Raw genomic sequence first — 24,215 nt, forward strand, 5'->3', positions numbered from 1 at the left:
GTATATAGTATACAATATCATTATGGAGTGGGTTGAGGTATCACCGAAAGCAAAAATCGTTGTATAGAAGCTTCCTTAGGCCAAGACCACTCTGGGGAGCTATGTAATATAGATTGCACATCCCGTAATTTTAGTACAGAGCAAATGAGACAGAATAGAGAGAGTGTAGACGTGTGTCATGTCAACTGATTAGATGCATATACATAACAGCAAACATAAGAACACATGAAATAAAATTTACACAGCATACTAAAATATACGTACATAGTAAAAAGGAGTTTATAATACTTCGAATATATATGAAAACTTCACCCAATATATTGTGGTTTACATATGTATCCACATATAAAGGACATATGATCCCCATTTAAAATCAACTGGAGCTAAACATATGCTAAGAAATATGTAAATTGTGGGAGGATTGTGGGAGGATTGCTTTGAATTGTGATATGTCTGCGGCTGCTTGGGAGGAGACTCATTGTCATGAAGCTCGTTTAAGGTGACAAGTATTACACAGGGACCATTTGGGGATATAAAATTCCAAAAGGTAACCACCCTTTAAATTACATAGGATAGTGTTATATGCTTCATAATCATGTTAATGTAAAATCAGGAGGAGTAAAAAACCTGAACTATGGTATTCAAAGTGAACCCCTCTCCTCACATACATACTGTCCTGGAAAGCATAATATGCGAAAAGAGTGTAATGTTAAGTAAGAACAGTAACATAAACAAACATGGTAACTTTTGTAAACAACAGCAGTATTGGTTGTGGACACAGGAGGCAATCCAAGACGGATAACCACATAGAGCTCTATAGGATTTGACACTTAGGGTTATAATTCTTGTAGACTTAATAACTTAGCCTAATGAAGATAGTGCCAAGAATGCTGCATACCAGTACCCCCTGCTCATGGAGATATTAAGGCAAACTCTGAAATAGGATACTTAAATATAGTAGTTGGAATTGTTGTGTAACTCAAAACTAAGACCAAAGTGTAAGCTATGCACTCATTTAAGGGAAATATTCTGTAACACACACAGTCAATAATGGAGGGTTTCAGTGTTCATATAGTGTGCCTTTACACCAACATAAACATTCAATAGGTAACAGTGCATAACAGTTATCAAGCATCAAACAGGATATAGTAATTATTTCACAAGCCCAACTGCAATTTTAGATGAGGCCTACATACTATATAGATTTATCATATGTTGTGGAGGATGAAGTACATAACAAAGCTCAGCATTCCGTGCCCTAGTAAATATGGGTGATACGCCATCTCGGCCGCCGACAGCCTATCACACATCCACCCCTAACCAGCACAGGGCAACTAAATAATATTAAGTACAATAATAAAGTGATAGTAGAGCTATATAAGATTAGTGTACCAAATATTTTTCTTAGAGAGTGTGAGAGGAAATCCACACTATATTATATCCATAAGCATTTTTCAAGTACAGGTAGCCCTCAGTTTACACAAGGGTTAGGTTCCAGAAGGAATCGTTGTAAATTGAAACCGTTGTAAATTGAAACCCAGTTTATAATGTAAGTCAATGGGAAGTGAGGGAGTTAGGTTCCAGGCCCCTGTCAAAATTGACAAAAGTAACGCATATTTTATTTTTAAAGCTTTGAAATGAAGACTTTAAATACTAAACAGCATTATAAACCTAATGAAAAAAATCACACAACACAGAATATATAATTAAACTAAGTTAAATGAACAAAAACATTTGCTAAAACAGCAATATAAACCTAATAAAAAATCACACAACACAGACTTTACTTGCATTTTTTTGCAAACAGTTCCTTCTCTGCATTCCAATCTGGACTGATTTATAGACAGGAAGATCTTGTTCCTTTGATAACTGCTCAATAGCTCATGTCTAGCTAGACTGAATAAATTCCAGCCTGTTTATGTGCTAAGCTTGCATAGCTTTGCTGCAACACAAGCGGACAGCTCCACCTACTGGCTAATCAATGCACTGCTTTCTCAATGCTTTTCAATAGCAGTCACATGACTGGAAAAAAGGTTGTTATTCTGAAACGGTGCAAATTGAACCGGCGTAAACCGAGGGCCACCTGTATATGCTAAGATAAATAGTACATGTTCTCCAGCCTATTAGTCAGCACCAATCTATTGCTCTTATGTAGATCTAAGTATGCAGTAGGATATTTCTAGGTACTTAACAGTATAGACTGATTAGTTTCTCAATGATTGAAATCCCTCTAGACATAAAATGAGCTAAAAGTATCAGTCTACATAGTTGTGGTACTATCCATTTGCATGTGTCAGCTGAATAACGTTGTGTATGATCTGTCTTAGCTGATACCTGTGGGTTGCTCTCATATTAGTCTAAGTGTATAAAAAATATTACTAAATACATAAAACTATAGACCAATTGGCTTTCTCAGTAATCAACAAACCTGTAAACATACCTATAAACAAATTAACAGTGCAGCTGATATAGTAATGGCAGAAGTGAAACTAATAAAATATCTTAATATAGGGCTAAAACAGACAAACCATATACTATAGACAAGTCAGAGTCTAAGACATCAAACAGCATTTGTATCATAAAGACCCAAGTATCCATAGCTAAGTGTCTTATTTAGGATAAAGGATTAAGTCGGACTGAGAAAGTTCTCCAAAACAGCAGGTGTTAGGGTATCCCATACACATTAAGATGCCATGTCGCTTTACCCTACTCCATATTTGGCTATGAGTGTAGAGGACATGCGGCCATGTTCATTGGCGTATGGCTCCGCCCCCCGCATTCAGCTCTTTTACATTGCCCAAACCCTAAGCTAAAAATAAAACCCACCCAATAAACCCTTAATAAAACCTAACACTAACCCCCGAAGATCCACTTACAGTTTTGGAAGACCGGACATCCATCCTCATCCAGCTGGGAGAAGACTTCATCCAAGCGGCAAGAAGTCCTCAACGAAGCCGGGAGAAGTCTTCATCCAAGCGGCAAGAAGTCATCCTCCAGGCGAGCAGAAGTCTTCATCCAGACGGCATCTTCTATCTTCATCCTTCCGACGCGGAGCGGCTCCATCTTCAAGACATCCAGAGCGGAGCATCCTCTTCATACAGTCCCAGCCGTACACTGAAGGTTCCCTTTAAGGGATGTCATCCAAGATGGAGTCCCTTGAATTCCGATTGACTGATAGAATTCTATCAGCCAATTGGAATTAAAGGGTAAAAAATCATATTGGCTGATGCAATCAGCCAATAGGATTGAGCTTCAATCCGTTTGGCTGACCCAATCAACCAATGGGATTGAGCTCACATTCTATTGGCTGTTTCAATCAGCCAATAGAATGCAAGCTCAATCCTATTGGCTGATGAAGATAGAAGATGCCGTCTGGATAAAGACCTGCCCGCCTGGAGGTGGATGAAGATGGATGTCCGGTCTTCCAAAACTGTAAGTGGATCTTCGGGGGTTAGTGTTAGGTTTTATTAAGGGTTTATTGGGTGGGTTTTATTTTTAGCTTAGGGGGCAATGTAAAAGAGCTGAATGCCCTTTTAAGGGCAATGCCCATCCAAATGCCCTTTTCAGGGCAAAGGGTAGCTTAGGTTTTTTAGGTAGGTTTTTATTTGGGGGGGTTGGTTGTGTGGGTGGTGGGTTTTACTGTTGGGGGGTTGTTTGTATTTTTATTTGCCAGGTAAAAGAGCTGATTTCTTTGGGGCAATGCCCTGCAAAAAGCCCTTTTAAGGGCTATTGGAAGTTTAGGCTAGGGGTTTTATTATTTTTGGGAGGGGGGGTTATTTTGATAGGGCTATTAGATTAGGTGTAATTAGTTTAAATATTTGATAAATTCTTTTTTATTTTGTGTAATTTAGTGTTTTTTTTGGTAATTTTGTTAATTGTATTTCATTAATGTAATTTATTTAATTTTAGTGTAATATTAGGTTTTAGTGTATGGCAGGTTAGGTTTTATTTCACAGGCAAATTTGTATTTATTTTTACTAGGTAGTTAGTAAATAGTTAATAACTATTTACTAACTAATCAACCTAGTAAAATAAATACAAACTTACCTGTTAAATAAAAATGAAACATAAACTAGATACAATATAACTATTAGTTATATTGTAGCAAGCTTAGGTTTTATTTTACAGTTAAGTATTTAGTTTTAAATAGGAATAATTTAGGTATTAATTGTAATTTTTATTTGGAATTATTTTAATTATGTTAAAGTTAGTGGGTGTTAGGGTTAGGTTTAGGGGTTAATAACTTTAGTATAGTGGCGGCGACATCGGGGACAGCAAATTAGGGGTTAATAAGGGTATGTAGGTGGCGACGACATTGGGGGTAGCAGATTAAGGGTTAATAATATTTAACTAGTGTTTGCGATGTGGGAGTGCGGCGGTTTAGGGGTTAATATGTTTATTATAGTGATGACGATGTCCAGAGCAGCAGATTAGGGGTTAATAATTTTATTTTAGTGTTTGCTATGCGGGAGGGCCTCGGTTTAGGGGTTAATAGGTAGTTTATGGGTGTTAGTGTACTTTGTAACACTTTAGTTGTACAGCTTTGTAACGTAAAACTCTTAACTACTGACTTTCAGGTGGCGGTACAGATCTTGTAGTTATAGGGTGTACCGCTCACTTTTTGGCCAGACAGGCAAACTCGTAATACTGGCGCTATGGAAATGTCCCATTGAAAAATAACTTTTTGAAAGGTGCGGTAGTTATGTTGCGTGACGGCCAAAAAGTTGTGCGGTACACCTATACCTACAACACCTGTAATACCAGCAGTAGTGAAAAAGAAGCTCAAACTAGGAGCTTTTATGTTCCAACATTTTTTGTTATGATACAAGGAAAAATTTAATTTGTTAAAGTCGTTTTAGCTCGTTTACAGAGACAGTAGAGCAGAGTCAAGCCTCAGACAGCAGAGTGTCCAATAAAGTAGGAATTATGTTCGGCCCCAGAATGGGCCTATACAGTCAGCTCCTTCAGATTAATCTTTTCTGCTGGATAATAGAATCCGCTGCCTCATTAAATCTTTTTGTATCAATATATGCAAAACTGTTTATGGAAGATTTTATGGGCAGAGCCGGTCCACCGGTTGCCTTACACTCACCCCTCCAACGATGAAGCTCGTCAGGACAGGCCCTTCAGTTCACTCTATCCGGCTCAACTACGTGTAAGATCCCTCTGCTATAGTCATACCTCTGCATTGCAAAGTCCATTCAAAGCAGCCTCCAGGGAGCAGAGGACCACGTAGGAGCCGAGTGTGTTGCACCGTGGGAAAGAAGCTGGACCGCCTGTCCCGTCAGTATTCAGAGACACCCACTCTCTATGGTCTCTCTCAAGACCTCAGGCCCAGTGTTATTGTCGGCTACCTCCCCCTCGCAGCACCGGTGGGGGGGGGAGAAACTTTGAGCACCAAAAGAGTTGCTTTTTTCACCAGCCTTGGCTTGCATGTATGGCTAACAACTCCCCACACGCAGCACCTGTGGGTGGGAAGGGCAGCCCATCAGGTAGAGCTTCCGGATACAGCTAGGCGGTAGGGTAGTTGGTTGCCGAGATATTCGAAAATGCTAGACTTGGAACAAGAGGCGTAGTGGGGTGAGTGTGTGACAAATTACAAACCTTACAAGCGGCTTGTCACGAACAGTTTAGGCTATCTACCCCTCTCACGCAGCACCGGTGGGAGGGGGGGACTGCCTTGGGTGTTTTTTTTTTTTAGAACCTGGAGAACTTAAACACTGGATGTGTGTGGCTCCAGGTTGCACAGAGTTCAATAAAGCGCAGATGGAATAGTATGCTATGGGAGTCCCTCAGGGCTAAGACCAGGCCGGCTGCAGTCTCTTCCCTCAGTCACTGAGGTTCCCGGCACGAAAATACCACCAGTGGGTTAGCTGCAGGGTATGGGAGCTTGAGCTGCACAACCTAAGCACAGGCTCATCCTCCGGAACTCAAAACCAGAACCAGAGCATGTAATTTTAAGCAACTTTCTAATTTATGCTTATTATCAATTTTCTTCGTTCTCTTTATATCTTTTTTGAAAAAGCAGGAATGAAAGCTTAGGAGCTGGACCATTTTTGGTTCAGCACCCTGGATAGCCTTGCTGATTGGTGGCTACATTTAGATACCAAGAGAAGGAAGAAAAAATGATAATAGGAGTAAATTAGAAAGTTGCTTAAAATTGCTGCTCTATCTGAATCAGGAAAGAAAATAAATTTGGATTTAGTATCCCTTTAACATTCTAATATCTATGATCCTTGCACAAAAGATAATAAATGTTTTTTTTTGGAGATAAACTCACCAATAAGTAGTTTTACTATGTTAGAGCCAGCATACTTTTTTACATCCTCTATCCAGCGAGGAATTGACTCAAAAGATTTTTTCTTTGTGAGGTCATAGGCAATAATTGCTCCGTTTGCACTTCTGTAGTAACTCTGTGTGATGGTACGAAATCGCTCTTGTCCGGCTGTATCCCAAATTTGCAGCTGTTAAAACACAATAACAGTTCACTTAATCATTGCATTGTAGCTAGTTTTAGGAAACATTTATTTAGACAAAAAGGTAAGTTTATATATTCATTTCTTTCCTGAAGGTATACCACAACACACCAGAGATTTTAAATCTCACCCACTCCCCATGATCCCCAGTCGTACATATAGCCAAGTAGATAAGGGGAAAAAAAAAGCAGAAAAAAAAAGCAGTAAAAAAAAAAAGAGCTAGAATAAGCTTTTTGCGTGTGTCGGGTTGCAATCGTATCACAAGTTGAAAGTTAAAAGTTAACGTTTGCACGCTAACCCGGTGTGTAAAAACCTGAACATAGAATATCACCTATGCAATAACCTATTCCCCATAAAAGTCAATGGAGCAAAAAAAGTGGAAAAAACCTAACACTCTTATCGCATATTCTCAAGTGTGCTAACCCAATAAATATATGAATATTACGTAGAACATATTCTGCTATGTAAAGAATATTGGAATATCAGATATTTACAGTAAATACAGTATAAAGCGTTGTTTATATGTCTGTAAATACATATATATATATATATATATATAATACATATGTACACACACATATATACTGTATATATATATATATATATATATATATATATATATATATATATATATATATATATATATATATATATATATATATATATATATAGGAAAAAACAAAAGAGAGTTCAGGACAAAGTTAGTTGTTAGCTGGATTCATTTGTTGGCAAAGTGTAAGATTGTATGAGGCTGCCTGTGTTACGCTGTAAGAGCTGTAGCGAGGAGTGATCGATTATGGAAGGAGGGGTTGATTCTTACTCTCACCAAGTACCCGCCTGTCGGTACCGCCACCGCTGCACCTCAGGAAGACCGGTCAAGCTTCTGCCTACACACCTTCTACGAACTCCGTTTCTGAGAACCAGGCTCAGACCCCTGTACACCGGCTCAAACTTCAGACACAAGGCACGCCAAGCACGTCCGTGACGTAGGTCAATCTATTCCTCCAATCCGGGAGGTGCTCCAGACTTCAGTAAAGGGAAAAAAGGCTGAGAAAAACCGCCTTACGTTCCACTGCTTAGCTTTTCTGACAGGCTTACTCATAAAGGGAAAAATTGTAGAAATGAAGAAGCGAGTAGCCAATGTCTAAAAATAAAAGTTCCAATTTTAATGGTCAATTCTAAAAAGTATAACAGGATTCAAATAGAAAGGTCTGACATGTTTCGGCCAATGGCCTTAATCTTAGACAGTGATTCTATGTGGAAAACCGCCAACATTTAAAAGCAGTACTTGAACCCTATTGGTTATTTAGGAAAAGGTAATCAATCAGAAACAGTTGTGATTACACAAATTGATGCAGAGGATACAAATAGAAACAAAAAATTAAATAAGTTAGTAAATTCATCTTAGGTACAATATAACAAATTTCTAACATATAAACATTGTGAATTAAATTTATCAGAAAATCTGTTTGCACAATACTCTATACTTTAAGTACACAGTTGTTATTGAAATATATAACTTCATAAATGAAAGAAAGAGAAACCAAATTTGGTTAATTGCAAACAGCAGGATATACATAAAGAAAGAATATTAAATTTATATATATATATATATATATATATATATATGTATTGGAGGTAATAATTGTAACCAGTTACCAAAACAACAATAGTGGAAAAAAGGGGGGGGAAGGGGAGACTATGCAATGAAATATATATACGCATAGTTCAGAAAAAATATATATATTTTGGCCATATATATATGCATGTATGTACAAAAGTGTGCTATGTAATAAGAGAGCGTGGTCTCAAGCAATGGAGTACTACAACGCTCCTGCGCACAGGTACATAAATGCATATAGTGACCCATTGATATGCCCTAATTTTAGCTATTATTGGTAAGCAATATATATATATGTATAGGGAGACCTAAGTATAAATGAATTACTAAATTACAATTTATAATTTATAATTTATTAATTTGTTGATTTATTGAGATGGCGAAAGTGTTGGAAAAAAGGGGGAGGGGGGAAAATACATAAAGATTATTCCCAAAAATTTATAACATCATGAACAGAGTTATACCCCATTTGAATACGTGTTTCCAATGTAAAGATCCAAAAAGCTTCTTGTTTCAACAGAGCTTTATTAATATCACCACCTCTAGGGGCTACTTTGACTTGCTCAATGACTTTCCATTTGAAAGTAGTGTTACTACTGTTATGCCTTTGAATAAAGTGTTTAGCCATGTCTGAGCATGGATCTGACCGTTTTATATCTGACAAGTGTTGCCTAATGCGTTCCCTGACCTCTCTTGTGGTACAACCCACATATTGTTTATTTGTGCATGTGCACCAAATCAGGTATACTACATTTTTGGATCTGCAATTTACACATCCATTAACTTTGTATGTTTTATTGGTGACAGCAGATGAAAAATCATTTCCCTTGTGTATAAAGCTGCATGGAATGCAAGCACTATACCCACATTTATACATCCCCTTGGAATTTAACCAGGAGTTGGAACTGGATGGTTTAGTGGGCAATACACTTGGCGCAATCTGATTACCTATAGTCACACCTCTCCTATAGGAGAATTTGCACCCTTTTTCTAAAGTTGTTGTTAAGCCTTCGTCTGCTTGAAGCATAGGCATGTGTCTACGTATAATTTTGCAGATCTCTTTGTAGTCCGAGGAGTACTGTGTGACAAACGTCACTTGATCAACCGACTCCTTTTTTGTTTTTGATTTATCTTTAAGCAAAATGCTTCTGTCTATAGAGTCAACCTCTAATCTTGCCTTACTGACGGTTGTCTTGCTGTAACCTCTTTGCGAGAGTCTTTTAGTAAGATCTTTACTCTGAGTGGCATAATCCGATTTCTCTCGTTTGACTCTGATAAATTGTCCTTTGGCAATTGCATAAGGAACTTTGGGTGGGTGGTTGCTCTTACCATGCAAGAGTGTGTTACCAGATATTGGTTTTCTGTATATCTGTGATTTGACTTTATTCGTGTTAGGAGCGATGCTGAGTTCAACATCTAGAAAATTGATTTTCATTTGATTAGTTTCAAAGGTGAATTGTAGATCCCAATCATTACCATTTAGGAATTCAACAAAATTCTCAACAGTGGTGGTGCTGCCCTTCCAAACCAGAAGTAGATCATCAATATAGCGATGATAACTCTTGATGCAATGAGTGTATGGATTAGCATCTCCATAAATCATATGGAGCTCAGTACCTTTTAACTGTAAATAAAACAAATCTTCAAATTTGAAATAATTGTGAGTCAAAAGATATTGCAGAATTTCTAAAATGAATGCTATAAATTCCTCAGTGTAGTTAGACCTTCGTTCAAGGAAGAATTTTATAGCTAACTTGCCCATGGTGTGTGGGATGGACGAGTAGAGTGCTACAACGTCAATGGTAAGCCAGGTGTAATTGTCTTCCCATGTGAAATCATCAAAAATCTGAAGCACATGCTTAGTGTCTTTAAGGAAACTAGATAAGGAAAAGACTATGGGCTGTAAAGTGCTATCTAGCCATTCAGACAGAGGCTCACAAAGTGAGCCTATGCCTGACACTATAGGTCTACCTTTGACGTTGATGATACTTTTATGGACTTTGGGCAGCACATGTATGATAGGGGTAACTGGGTTATCCACTACAAGAAACTCAAAAGTTTTTACATCAATATGGCCATTCTCAAGGCCATCATCAAGAAGAGATATTAATTCTTTCTTGAAACTCTGCACCGGATTACATGGTAAAACACGATAGTCATTTGGATTAGTAATTTGTCTCATAATCTCACCCTTATAGGACTTAATGTCCCAAACCACCACACTTCCACCCTTGTCAGCATTTTTTATTACAAGGTCAGGGTTAGATTTTAGTGAAGACAATGCTAATTTCTCAGATTTTGTCAAATTGTGTTTCCCTGTATAGGGTTTTTTAGATAATTCAATAAGGTCATTTTCGACTCTCTTTTGAAAAGAAACCAGGATATCACCTCTCGATTGTAAGGGGTAAAATGTCGATTTTGGCTTAAAGCCAATATGTGCATTTTGTGTTTTCTGTATCTTGGTCTCTGGAGAAAGACTATGTTCATTAAGTGAAACCAAAGTTTCAATGTCTCTAATTTCAGAGAAATCTAAATGCATTGAATTAGACACAGTATGGTCTTTGTAAATTTGAGAGATACTTGTAGAGACTTCACTTACATTGTCATTGGTTTGTTCATTTGTCAAACGATAATGTTTTTTCAGAGTTAGTGACCTTATGAACCTATTGATGTCAACAAGGGTCTGAAAAAGATTAAATCTCTTAGAAAGTACAAACCCCAGTCCATAACTTAGGACTTTGAGCTGAATGCTACTTAACTGATAATCAGTAAGGTTGATCACGTTGTGATCATGGTTGGCATCAATAGTATCAATAGTACTGTCACTGTATTGTATATCCGGGAGGGCTGACATTCCATCTATTGTAGATGGTATTTGTTTTGACCTCTCCCTCTCCTTAAGGGGTATCTGTCTTGTTGTCTCACATTTTGACTCCCTCTTTGATGGGCCCCTCTCCCTCGATTTTTGGGGATCATTGGGGGTACCTGAAAAACCTGGTCTAGCAAAATAGTTTCACTCTGGTCTACTTGTGTATTACTATTTTCTAGGGCAACTCGATATTTGTTCGCTGATGGTATAATTTGTTCATTACTTTTCGCATTGAAAAATACTAGGGGTGCACCGAAATTTCGGCCGCCGAAATTTTCGGCCGAAAATGGCCCTATCCCATTTCGGCCGAAAGTGCAGCAAATCGGCCGAAAATTGAGCTTCAATATGCCCAGCAGAGTCAGCAGTACAAATCATATGTGGAGCAAGTAAAACTGCCGTGCGTGACCTGTTATCATACACATTAGCCCATTACTTTAGCCATTAGCACCATTAGCCCATTAGCATATTAGCCCGTTTAGCATATTAGCCGTTTAGCATATTAGCCCGTTTAGCATATTAGCCCGTTTAGCATATTAGCCCGTTTAGCATATTAGCCCGTTTAGCATATTAGCCCGTTTAGCATATTAGCCCATTAGCATATTAGCCCATTAGCATATTAGCCCATTAGCATACCCATTGCCCGGGGATGTTCATCCTGGAGCCCTCGCGCGGCACTTCTATCAGACCGGCAGTTGTTGTTTATCCTGGAGCCCTCCCGCGCACAGTCTTGCATATCGGGAGTAGTAGTTCTTCATTCTTCTTTAGCATCCTGGAAGCCTCAGTGCGCCTAACGTCTTCTACGTGCGCTGTCGGCGCATAGTCACGTCACTCACGTTTAGCGCGTGCATTGCCGTAAGCCGTTTGATTTGGTAAGGAAGTGCCCATAAGTCTCCTCAGTTCTTCTCAATCAGTTGTGCTATAAAAATAAAATATGGGCCATGCGGCGAAGTATGCCTTGTTAATGAATGAGACCATCTTGCCAGTATCTGTGAAAAAAAAACTGTGAAACACTGAAAAGCCTAATGAAATTAATGGGGGGGGGGGAAACGATAATGACATGAGAGAAGTGTTGCCAATCAAAACACTGACTGCAAACAGACTATGCGTGCATCTGCAATGGCTGACAGTTTAGGTACATACTACATACCTAATGAGGCTGCATAGAGGGAGGTCTTCAGATTTCCAAAAAGAGACACTCTCAAAGTTTTTTGTGGCAATCTGGCAACTGATTGCAGTTGCACCTCTTGCAGTTGCAGACATTTCTGGCATAACTATATTGATTTATTATTATTAATCTTTTTAATTGCAAAATGTAGAGCTGCACATTCTCCTTAGTTCTTTACAAGATACACAGGCATTACTCAAAGCTGTCACTTGTGAGGTCTTCTGAAGGCAGCATTGGATCATTGAATTAAGAATTATTAATATTAATGATTCAATGATCCAATGCTGCCTTCTGAAGACCTCACAAGTGACAGCTTTGAGTAATGCCTGTGTATCTTGTAAAGAACTGAGAATGTGCAGCTCTACATTTTGCAATTAACGTTTAATAAAAAAACAATATTTTATATGCCAGAAATGTCTAACTGTAAGTAAAATGTCAAATGGACAAAATAAAACATATGTCTTTCTACATCCCAGGGGCACAGATATTTTATAAGCAAATGGTTTGGGGCCCTGTTTTTATAATGGGCAAATGGGCAGAATGAAGATTCTGTGTAACATCTGCAACAGGCAGCATCTTTGGAAACACCTATATAAACTATTCACAGCCCTCTGTATAGTCAATAGGGACAGCATGTTGTATACACACAGATACCTACTAGTGTATTGTGCTGTCTTAATAGTATATTATACACTATACAGGTTGTTATGTGTATACAGTGTGCTGCCCCTATACACTATAGAGAGAGAGCTGTGTGACTGTGTATACAATGTGCTGCCCCTATACACTATACAGAGAGAGCTGTGTGTGGTGTATACAATGTGCTGCCCCTATACACTATACAGAGAGAGCTGTGTGCTGTGTATACAATGTGCTGCCCCTATACAGAGAGAGCTGTCACTATACACCAGACATCCTCAAACTTAACCCTCCAGCGGTTTTGGAACTACATTTTCCATGATGCTCAGCCAGCATATCAGCTGGCTGAGCATCATGGGGAATGTAGTTCCAAAACCTGTGTATGTGTGTGTGTGTATGTATGAGTTTGTGTGTGTATGACTAATATGAATGTGTGTTTGTTTATGTATGTCTTTGCGTGTGTACATATGTATGAGACATGCATTTTAGCCAATCAGTTCTGACTCCTAGGTAACTCTACGTGCATGAGCACAATTTTATCTATATGGCACACATGAACTAACACCCTCTAGAAAACTGTCAAAATGCCTTCAGATAAGAGGCGGCCTTCAAGGGCTAAGATATTAGCATATGACCTACCTAGTTTTAGCTTTCAGCTAATAATACTAAGAGAACAAAGCTAATTTGATGATAAAAGTACATTGGAAAGTTCTTTAAAATTACATGCCCAGCAATCAGAATCATGAAAGTTTATTTTTTTTTTACTATACTGTCTGTCCCTTTAATTATTATGGACCAGATCAGCCTAATGCACTTATATTTTGTGTTAGTCTAGTCTACTCTTTTACCCCCTCAATTCAGTTTAAAAAAATCTGATAGCAGCTTTGGGTTGCACTGTATATTATGTACCTTTTTTTTATTAGTAAATAAAAAGAATAAAAAATAAAGTTAATTTAAGTTAGTCAGTCAGTCACTCACTCACTTTCCTTTTTTTTTCTTTATAAAGTTTGTTATAGCTGAGGCATAGTCTTCTTTCAGTGACTTTAAAATGTCAGCAGTGTGGAAATATTTCAAAGTTTCTGATAAGGACATCAAATTTGCCATCTGCAGTGTTTGTTCAGCAGAAATTTCGAGAGGGGGTACAGTGTCGAGGAACTTTTCCACAACAGGGTTGATATACCACCTGAAAACACGACATACAATTCAGTATGACGAGTACAAAAAAGCAACAATGCTTAAAAGTACACCAACTACTAGCAGCACCCCAACACCATCTGTCGCCACATTCTTTGAAAATGCAAAGAAATTTACAAATGATAGTGCCAAAGCACGTGGAATTACAGAGAAAGTGATGGAATTTATTGCCTTAGAAGACCAGCCATTCTCTGTTGTGGAAGACATTGGATTTCGAAAGCTCATAGAACATATTGAGCCGCGTTACACACTGCCAAGCAGACGATATTTTTCAGAAACGTGTCTACCTGAAATATTTGATCGTGTTTCAAAACACATTCATAAGCTCCTGAACACAGACATCACAGCTTTAAGTTTTACCACCGACATTTGGAGCTCAGATGTAAGTCCAACTAGCATGCTCAGCTTAACAGCGCAGTGGATAGATGGTGATTTTAAATTGCAACTCATTTTGCTTCAGGCACAAGAGTTTGTTGGGTCACACACTGCAGCAGCGATATCAGAGGCTTTAGCTAGCATGCTTGAAAATTGGCACATTGACAAGTCGAAAGTGCATCTGATTGTCAGAGATAATGCACGGAACATGGTAAAGGCTATGGAGGACAGTGGACTCAATAGCATACCGTGCATGGCACACACGCTGCAGTTGGCTGTGAATGAGGGAGTGCTGAGTCAGCGCAGCATATCAGATATAACAGCATCAGGGAGAAAAATTGTGGGTCACTTCAAGCATTCTCCTCTTGCTTATTCCCGATTACAAGCTTTGCAAGTACAGTTTGGAATGCCACCCAAACGACTGCAGCAAGATGTAGCCACTCGCTGGAACAGCACCTTCTATATGTTGCAAAGTCTACTTGAACAAAAGCGAGTCTTAGCTGCGTACATGTCAGATTACGAACTGCCAGCAACGTTGAGTGTACATCAGTGGATGTTAATTGAAAATATTGTATCTCTTCTTGCTCCATTTGAACAGCTAACCAAGGAAATAAGCTCAGCTAATGCATCTGTTTCTGAAGTTATTCCCTTGATTGCAGCACTGAAGCGTCTGCTGGGAAAAGAGGTGCAAACAACAGATCATGGCGTAAAAACTGCTAAAAGCACTCTATTGGAGGCTGTTAACAAACGCTTTCAAGACACTGAATCCAACCCTCTGTACTGCATTGCCACAGTACTAGATCCTCGATTTAAAGACCACTACTTTGACTCAGAGAAAAAGCAGCGTGCACGAGAAATGATACAGGCACAGCTGGAGGTGATGGAAGCATCTGGTGAAGGAGACTTGATGAACAGCACAGAGAAAAGTGTACCAGAGAAAACAGAATTTATGTTTACCTGATAAATTACTTTCTCCAACGGTGTGTCCGGTCCACGGCGTCATCCTTACTTGTGGGATATTCTCTTCCCCAACAGGAAATGGCAAAGAGCCCAGCAAAGCTGGTCACATGATCCCTCCTAGGCTCCGCCTACCCCAGTCATTCGACCGACGTAAAGGAGGAATATTTGCATAGGAGAAACCATATGATACCGTGGTGACTGTAGTTAAAGAAAATAAATTATCAGACCTGATTAAAAAACCAGGGCGGGCCGTGGACCGGACACACCGTTGGAGAAAGTAATTTATCAGGTAAACATAAATTCTGTTTTCTCCAACATAGGTGTGTCCGGTCCACGGCGTCATCCTTACTTGTGGGAACCAATACCAAAGCTTTAGGACACGGATGAAGGGAGGGAGCAAATCAGGTCACCTAAATGGAAGGCACCACGGCTTGCAAAACCTTTCTCCCAAAAATAGCCTCAGAAGAAGCAAAAGTATCAAACTTGTAAAATTTGGTAAAAGTGTGCAGTGAAGACCAAGTCGCTGCCCTACATATCTGATCAACAGAAGCCTCGTTCTTGAAGGCCCATGTGGAAGCCACAGCCCTAGTGGAATGAGCTGTGATTCTTTCAGGAGGCTGCCGTCCGGCAGTCTCATAAGCCAATCTGATGATGCTTTTAATCCAAAAAGAGAGAGAGGTAGAAGTTGCTTTTTGACCTCTCCTTTTACCAGAATAAACAACAAACAAGGAAGATGTTTGTCTAAAATCCTTTGTAGCATCTAAATAGAATTTTAGAGCGCGAACAACATCCAAATTGTGCAACAAACGTTCCTTCTTTGAAACTGGATTCGGACACAAAGAAGGCACGACTATCTCCTGGTTAATGTTTTTGTTAGAAACAACTTTCGGAAGAAAACCAGGTTTAGTATGTAAAACCACCTTATCTGCATGGAACACCAGATAAGGAGGAGAACACTGCAGAGCAGATAATTCTGAAACTCTTCTAGCAGAAGAAATTGCAACCAAAAACAAAACTTTCCAAGATAATAACTTAATATCAACGGAATGTAAGGGTTCAAACGGAACCCCCTGAAGAACTGAAAGAACTAAGTTGAGACTCCAAGGAGGAGTCAAAGGTTTGTAAACAGGCTTGATTCTAACCAGAGCCTGAACAAAGGCTTGAACATCTGGCACAGCTGCCAGCTTTTTGTGAAGTAACACAGACAAGGCAGAAATCTGTCCCTTCAAGGAACTTGCAGATAATCCTTTCTCCAATCCTTCTTGAAGAAAGGATAGAATCTTAGGAATTTTTACCTTGTCCCAAGGGAATCCTTTAGATTCACACCAACAGATATATTTTTTCCATATTTTGTGGTAAATTTTTCTAGTTACAGGCTTTCTGGCCTGAACAAGAGTATCAATAACAGAATCTGAGAACCCTCGTTTTGATAAGATCAAGCGTTCAATCTCCAAGCAGTCAGTTGGAGTGAGACCAGATTCGGATGTTCGAACGGACCTTGAACAAGAAGGTCTCGTCTCAAAGGTAGCTTCCATGGTGGAGCCGATGACATATTCACCAGATCTGCATACCAAGTCCTGCGTGGCCACGCAGGAGCTATCAAGATCACCGATGCCCTCTCCTGATTGATCCTGGCTACCAGCCTGGGGATGAGAGGAAACGGCGGGAATACATAAGCTAGTTTGAAGGTCCAAGGTGCTACTAGTGCATCTACTAGAGTCGCCTTGGGATCCCTGGATCTGGACCCGTAGCAAGGAACCTTGAAGTTCTGACGAGAGGCCATCAGATCCATGTCTGGAATGCCCCACAGTTGAGTAATTTGGGCAAAGATTTCCGGATGGAGTTCCCACTCCCCCGGATGTAATATCTGACGACTCAGAAAATCCGCTTCCCAATTTTCCACTCCTGGGATGTGGATTGCAGACAAGTGGCAGGAGTGAGTCTCCGCCCATTGAATGATTTTGGTCACTTCTTCCATCGCCAGGGAACTCCTTGTTCCCCCCTGATGGTTGATGTACGCAACAGTCGTCATGTTGTCTGATTGAAACCGTATGAACTTGGCCTTTGCTAGCTGAGGCCAAGCCTTGAGAGCATTGAGTATCGCTCTCAGTTCCAGAATATTTATCGGTAGAAGAGATTCTTCCCGAGACCAAAGACCCTGAGCTTTCAGGGGTCCCCAGACCGCGCCCCAGCCCATCAGACTGGCGTCGGTCGTGACAATGACCCACTCTGGTCTGCGGAAGTTCATCCCTTGTGACAGGTTGTCCAAGGACAGCCACCAACGGAGTGAATCTCTGGTCCTCCGATTTACTTGTATCGTCGGAGACAAGTCTGTATAGTCCCCATTCCACTGACTGAGCATGCACAGTTGTAATGGTCTTAGATGAATGCGCGCAAAAGGAACGATGTCCATTGCCGCTACCATCAAACCTATTACTTCCATGCACTGCGCTATGGAAGGAAGAGGAACGGAATGAAGTATTTGACAAGAGTTTAGAAGTTTTGTTTTTCTGGCCTCTGTCAGAAAAATCCTCATTTCTAAGGAGTCTATTATTGTTCCCAAGAAGGGAACCCTTGTTGACGGAGATAGAGAACTCTTTTCTACGTTCACTTTCCATCCGTGAGATCTGAGAAAGGCCAGGACTATGTCCGTGTGAGCCTTTGCTTGAGGAAGGGACGACGCTTGAATCAGAATGTCGTCCAAGTAAGGTACTACTGCAATGCCCCTTGGTCTTAGCACCGCTAGAAGGGACCCTAGTACCTTTGTGAAAATCCTTGGAGCAGTGGCTAATCCGAAAGGAAGTGCCACGAACTGGTAATGCTTGTCCAGGAATGCGAACCTTAGGAACCGATGATGTTCCTTGTGGATAGGACTATGTAGATACGCATCCTTTAAATCCACCGTGGTCATGAATTGACCTTCCTGGATGGAAGGAAGAATTGTTCGAATGGTTTCCATTTTGAACGATGGAACCTTGAGAAACTTGTTTAGGATCTTGAGATCTAAGATTGGTCTGAACGTTCCCTCTTTTTTGGGAACTACGAACAGATTGGAGTAGAACCCCATCCCTTGTTCTCCTAATGGAACAGGATGAATCACTCCCATTTTTAACAGGTCTTCTACACAATGTAAGAATGCCTGTTTTTTTATGTGGTCTGAAGACAATTGAGACCTGTGGAACCTCCCCCTTGGGGGAAGCCCCTTGAATTCCAGAAGATAACCTTGGGAGACTATTTCTAGTGCCCAAGGATCCAGAACATCTCTTGCCCAAGCCTGAGCGAAGAGAGAGAGTCTGCCCCCCACCAGATCCGGTCCCGGATCGGGGGCCAACATTTCATGCTGTCTTGGTAGCAGTGGCAGGTTTCTTGGCCTGCTTTCCCTTGTTCCAGCCTTGCATTGGTCTCCAGGCTGGCTTGGCTTGAGAAGTATTACCCTCTTGCTTAGAGGACGTAGCACTTGGGGCTGGTCCGTTTCTACGAAAGGGACGAAAATTAGGTTTATTTTTGGCCTTGAAAGACCTATCCTGAGGAAGGGCGTGGCCCTTACCCCCAGTGATATCAGAGATAATCTCTTTCAAGTCAGGGCCAAACAGCGTTTTCCCCTTGAAAGGAATGTTAAGCAATTTGTTCTTGGAAGACGCATCCGCTGACCAAGATTTCAACCAAAGCGCTCTGCGCGCCACAATAGCAAACCCAGAAATTTTCGCCGCTAACCTAGCCAATTGCAAAGTGGCGTCTAAGGTGAAAGAATTAGCCAATTTGAGAGCACGGATTCTGTCCATAATCTCCTCATAAGGAGGAGAATCACTAGTGATCGCCTTTTCTAGCTCATCGAACCAGAAACACGCGGCTGTAGTGACAGGGACAATGCATGAAATTGGTTGTAGAAGGTAACCTTGCTGAACAAACATCTTTTTAAGCAAACCTTCTAACTTTTTATCCATAGGATCTTTGAAAGCACAACTATCTTCTATGGGTATAGTGGTGCGTTTGTTTAAAGTAGAAACCGCCCCCTCGACCTTGGGGACTGTCTGCCATAAGTCCTTTCTGGGGTCGACCATAGGAAACAATTTTTTAAATATGGGGGGAGGGACGAAAGGTATACCGGGCCTTTCCCATTCTTTATTTACAATGTCCGCCACCCGCTTGGGTATAGGAAAAGCTTCTGGGGGCCCCGGGACCTCTAGGAACTTGTCCATTTTACATAGTTTCTCTGGGATGATCAAATTCTCACAATCATCCAGAGTGGATAACACCTCCTTAAGCAGAGCGCGGAGATGTTCCAACTTAAATTTAAATGTAATCACATCAGGTTCAGCTTGTTGAGAAATTTTCCCTGAATCTGAAATTTCTCCCTCAGACAAAACCTCCCTGGCCCCCTCAGACTGGTGTAGGGGCCCTTCAGAAACAATATCATCAGCGTCCTCATGCTCTTCAGTATTATCTAAAACAGAGCAGTCGCGCTTTCGCTGATAAGTGGGCATTTTGGCTAAAATGTTTTTGATAGAATTATCCATTACAGCCGTTAATTGTTGCATAGTAAGGAGTATTGGCGCGCTAGATGTACTAGGGGCCTCCTGAGTGGGCAAGACTGGTGTAGACTGGTGTAGACGAAGGAGGGGATGATGCAGTACCATGCTTACTCCCCTCACTTGAGGAATCATCTTGGGCATCATTTTCTCTAAATTTTGTGTCACATAAATCACATCTATTTAAATGAGAAGGAACCTTGGCTTCCCCACATTCAGAACACAGTCTATCTGGCAGTTCAGACATGTTAAACAGGCATAAACTTGATAACAAAGTACAAAAAACGTTTTAAAATAAAACCGTTACTGTCACTTTAAATTTTAAACTGAACACACTTTATTACTGCAATTGCGAAAAAGTATGAAGGAATTGTTCACCAAAATTTCACCACAGTGTCTTAAAGCCTTAAAAGTATTGCACACCAAATTTGGAAGCTTTAACCCTTAAAATAACGGAACCGGAGCCGTTTTTATCTTTAACCCCTTTACAGTCCCTGGTATCTGCTTTGCTGAGACCCAACCAAGCCCAAAGGGGAATACGATACCAAATGACGCCTTCAGAAAGTCTTTTCTATGTATCAGAGCTCCTCACACATGCGACTGCATGTCATGCTTCTCAAAAACAAGTGCGCAATACAGGCGCGAAAATGAGACTCTGCCTATGATTAGGGAAAGCCCCTAGAGAATAAGGTGACCAAAACAGTGCCTGCCGATATTATTTTACAAAATACCCAGATTAAAATGATTCCTCAAGGCTATGGAGTATAAAATATGTTTATATATGAATCGATTTAGCCCAGAAAATGTCTACAGTCTTAAAAAGCCCTTGTGAAGCCCTTATTTACTGTCTGTAATAAAAATGGCTTACCGGATCCCATAGGGAAAATGACAGCTTCCAGCATTACATCGTCTTGTTAGAATGTGTCATACCTCAAGCAGCAAAATTCTGCTCACTGTTCCCCCAACTGAAGTTAATTCCTCTCAACAGTCCTGTGTGGAACAGCCATCGATTTTAGTAACGGTTGCTAAAATCATTTTCCTCTTACAAACAGAAATCTTCATCTCTTTTCTGTTTCAGAGTAAATAGTACATACCAGCACTATTTTAAAATAACAAACTCTAAGCCATCTCCGTGGAGATGTTGCCTGTACAACGGCAAAGAGAATGACTGGGGTAGGCGGAGCCTAGGAGGGATCATGTGACCAGCTTTGCTGGGCTCTTTGCCATTTCCTGTTGGGGAAGAGAATATCCCACAAGTAAGGATGACGCCGTGGACCGGACACACCTATGTTGGAGAAACGATCACGACGTACAAGTGATGAGCACACTCCCTCGCTTTCTGACATGTTTGACGAGATTCTACAGGAAAGCAGCACCCCGATCCACAGCAGTGCCACAACAAGCGCAGCTACACAACAGCTGGAGATTTATCTAGCTGAACTACCCATCGCCAGAAGCGACAATCCACTTGACTACTGGCGCATGAACAAAGAACGCTTTCCATTGCTTGCAAGGATTGCACGCAGGTATTTATCTGCCCCAAGCACCAGCACAGAGAGTGAGAGACTATTCAGCGCAGCATCTCACGTTCTGGATGAGAAGAGGAACCGTCTCTCCTGTGAGAAAGCTGAGCAACTTTTGTTCTTGAAAAGAAACCTGCCACTTTTACTTAAGTAGAAAATAGAAATCATTCCAATTTGCTATATTATGTGTAGTTACTTATTTTATTTACATTAAAAAAAGTGTAGCCCTGAAAAAAATTGTTCTTGATTTGAGGTTACATTTGGTTAAAATTTGAGGTTAGTTTTACTGCTGTCTCTTGCACTGTTGTTTTGCACAATAATTTTCAAATTTGGAAATATTGTTGTTTACATAAACAAGTTAGAAATTACTAGAGGCCCTTTGCCTTATGTGTTTTTCCTGTTTTCATAAATTGTGTAAGCAATTATTAGAATTAAAGCTGCTGTTTCGTTTGAGTTCATTACTTGACATATGGCTAGATTATATTTTGATTAGTAAACATTTACCAATGCTCCTCTGATTATATTTCCAACTTCATATTGACTTTAATGGAGTTGGAAATTTAATCAGACAGAGCATTGGTAAAGCTTACCAATCAAATGTAATATATCTAGCCCTTACTGTTTTACCGTTACATATATAATAGTACTAGTTTTCTAGGACTATATTTTATTTGGATAATTGTTAGAGAAAATCTGTTAAATCTGATTTTGTTGCATAGAACTGAAGAATGTCAATGTATATTGATTTTAAATTAATATCAACAATACATTATTCTTCAATCTATCTTTTATAAAAGAAACAGATTTTTATTTATTTATTTTTTGTCCAATTTTGGTGTCACTTTCAATAAAAGTGTGGTTATTTATTTTATTTGCTTGTAGTTTTAAATTTCAGATTCATTAAATTCATTAATCTCTAATATTATAAATAAAATTGTAGAAAAAAGTAAAAAAAAAAAATTTAAAACCATTTTGTTTAAAAAATGTCATTTTCGGTTTCGGTTTTCGGCAAAGGGCATCCTGAATTTTCGGTTTCGGTTTCGGTCCAGAATTTTCATTTCGGTGCATCCCTAAAAAATACTGATTTAATGGTATTATCTTTAGAATTTTTCAAAATTGATTTAGGGGGTATTCCCTGTATTGTGGATGTTTCATTTTCTTGAGTGCATTGATCAGAGTTATTAGCCTCATCGGTATCAGTACCTGTCTCACTCCAAGTATCTGTGTTTGTTGTAGTTTTATTATTTTTCCATCTGCGTCTGCGATCCCTAGATCTATTTCTATGTTGTCTTTGCCAGATATATACTCTATTTAGGCTGTAGTGTGGTGGTTTGGGACATTAAGTCCTATAAGGGTGAGATTATGAGACAAATTACTAATCCAAATGACTATCGTGTTTTACCATGTAATCCGGTGCAGAGTTTCAAGAAAGAATTAATATCTCTTCTTGATGATGGCCTTGAGAATGGCCATATTGATGTAAAAACTTTTGAGTTTCTTGTAGTGGATAACCCAGTTACCCCTATCATACATGTGCTGCCCAAAGTCCATAAAAGTATCATCAACGTCAAAGGTAGACCTATAGTGTCAGGCATAGGCTCACTTTGTGAGCCTCTGTCTGAATGGCTAGATAGCATTTTACAGCCCATAGTCTTTTCCTTATCTAGTTTCCTTAAAGACACTAAGCATGTGCTTCAGATTTTTGATGATTTCACATGGGAAGACAATTACACCTGGCTTACCATTGACGTTGTAGCACTCTACTCGTCCATCCCACACACCATGGGCAAGTTAGCTATAAAATTCTTCCTTGAACGAAGGTCTAACTACACTGAGGAATTTATAGCATTCATTTTAGAAATACTGCAATATCTTTTGACTCACAATTATTTCAAATTTGAAGATTTGTTTTATTTACAGTTAAAAGGTACTGCGATGGGGGCGAAATTTGCGCCCTTATACGCCAATCTGGTGATGGGATGGTTTGAGCTCCATATGATTTATGGAGATGCTAATCCATACACTCATTGCATCAAGAGTTATCATCGCTATATTGATGATCTACTTCTGGTTTGGAAGGGCAGCACCACAACTGTTGAGAATTTTGTTGAATTCCTAAATGGTAATGATTGGGATCTACAATTCACCTTTGAAACTAATCAAATGAAAATCAATTTTCTAGATGTTGAACTCAGCATCGCTCCTAACACGAATAAAGTCAAATCACAGATATACAGAAAACCAATATCTGGTAACACACTCTTGCATGGTAAGAGCAACCACCCACCCAAAGTTCCTTATGCAATTGCCAAAGGACAATTTATCAGAGTCAAACGAAACTGTTCAGAGAAATCGGATTATGCCACTCAGAGTAAAGATCTTACTAAAAGACTCTCGCAAAGAGGTTACAGCAAGACAACCGTCAATAAGGCAAGATTAGAGGTTGACTCTATAGACAGAAGCATTTTGCTTAAAGATAAATCAAAAACAAAAAAGGAGTCGGTTGATCAAGTGACGTTAGTCACACAGTACTCCTCGGACTACAAAGAGATCTGCAAAATTATACGTAGACACATGCCTATGCTTCAAGCAGACGAAGGCTTAACAACAACTTTAGAAAAAGGGTGCAAATTCTCCTATAGGAGAGGTGTGACTATAGGTAATCAGATTGCGCCAAGTGTATTGCCCACTAAACCATCCAGTTCCAACTCCTGGTTAAATTCCAAGGGGATGTATAAATGTGGGTATAGTGCTTGCATTCCATGCAGCTTTATACACAAGGGAAATGATTTTTCATCTGCTGTCACCAATAAAACATACAAAGTTAATGGATGTGTAAATTGCAGATCCAAAAATGTAGTATA

At 39.7% G+C, this 24,215-nt stretch overlaps 1 protein-coding gene across 1 annotated transcript in view; it reads right to left on the reverse strand.

Moving 5' to 3' along the window:
• Nucleotides 1-24,215, reverse strand: part of RAB43 (RAB43, member RAS oncogene family) — a 491,120-nt gene that overhangs the window by 234,169 nt on the left and 232,736 nt on the right. Inside the window, exon 2 of the mRNA XM_053721045.1 lies at nucleotides 6,281-6,464. Within this exon, the coding sequence (XP_053577020.1) occupies nucleotides 6,281-6,464 (184 nt within the window). The remainder of the gene's footprint in view (nucleotides 1-6,280; nucleotides 6,465-24,215) is intronic.

This window comes from Bombina bombina, chromosome 7 (genome assembly GCF_027579735.1).
Source record: "Bombina bombina isolate aBomBom1 chromosome 7, aBomBom1.pri, whole genome shotgun sequence".
NCBI lineage: Eukaryota > Metazoa > Chordata > Amphibia > Anura > Bombinatoridae > Bombina > Bombina bombina.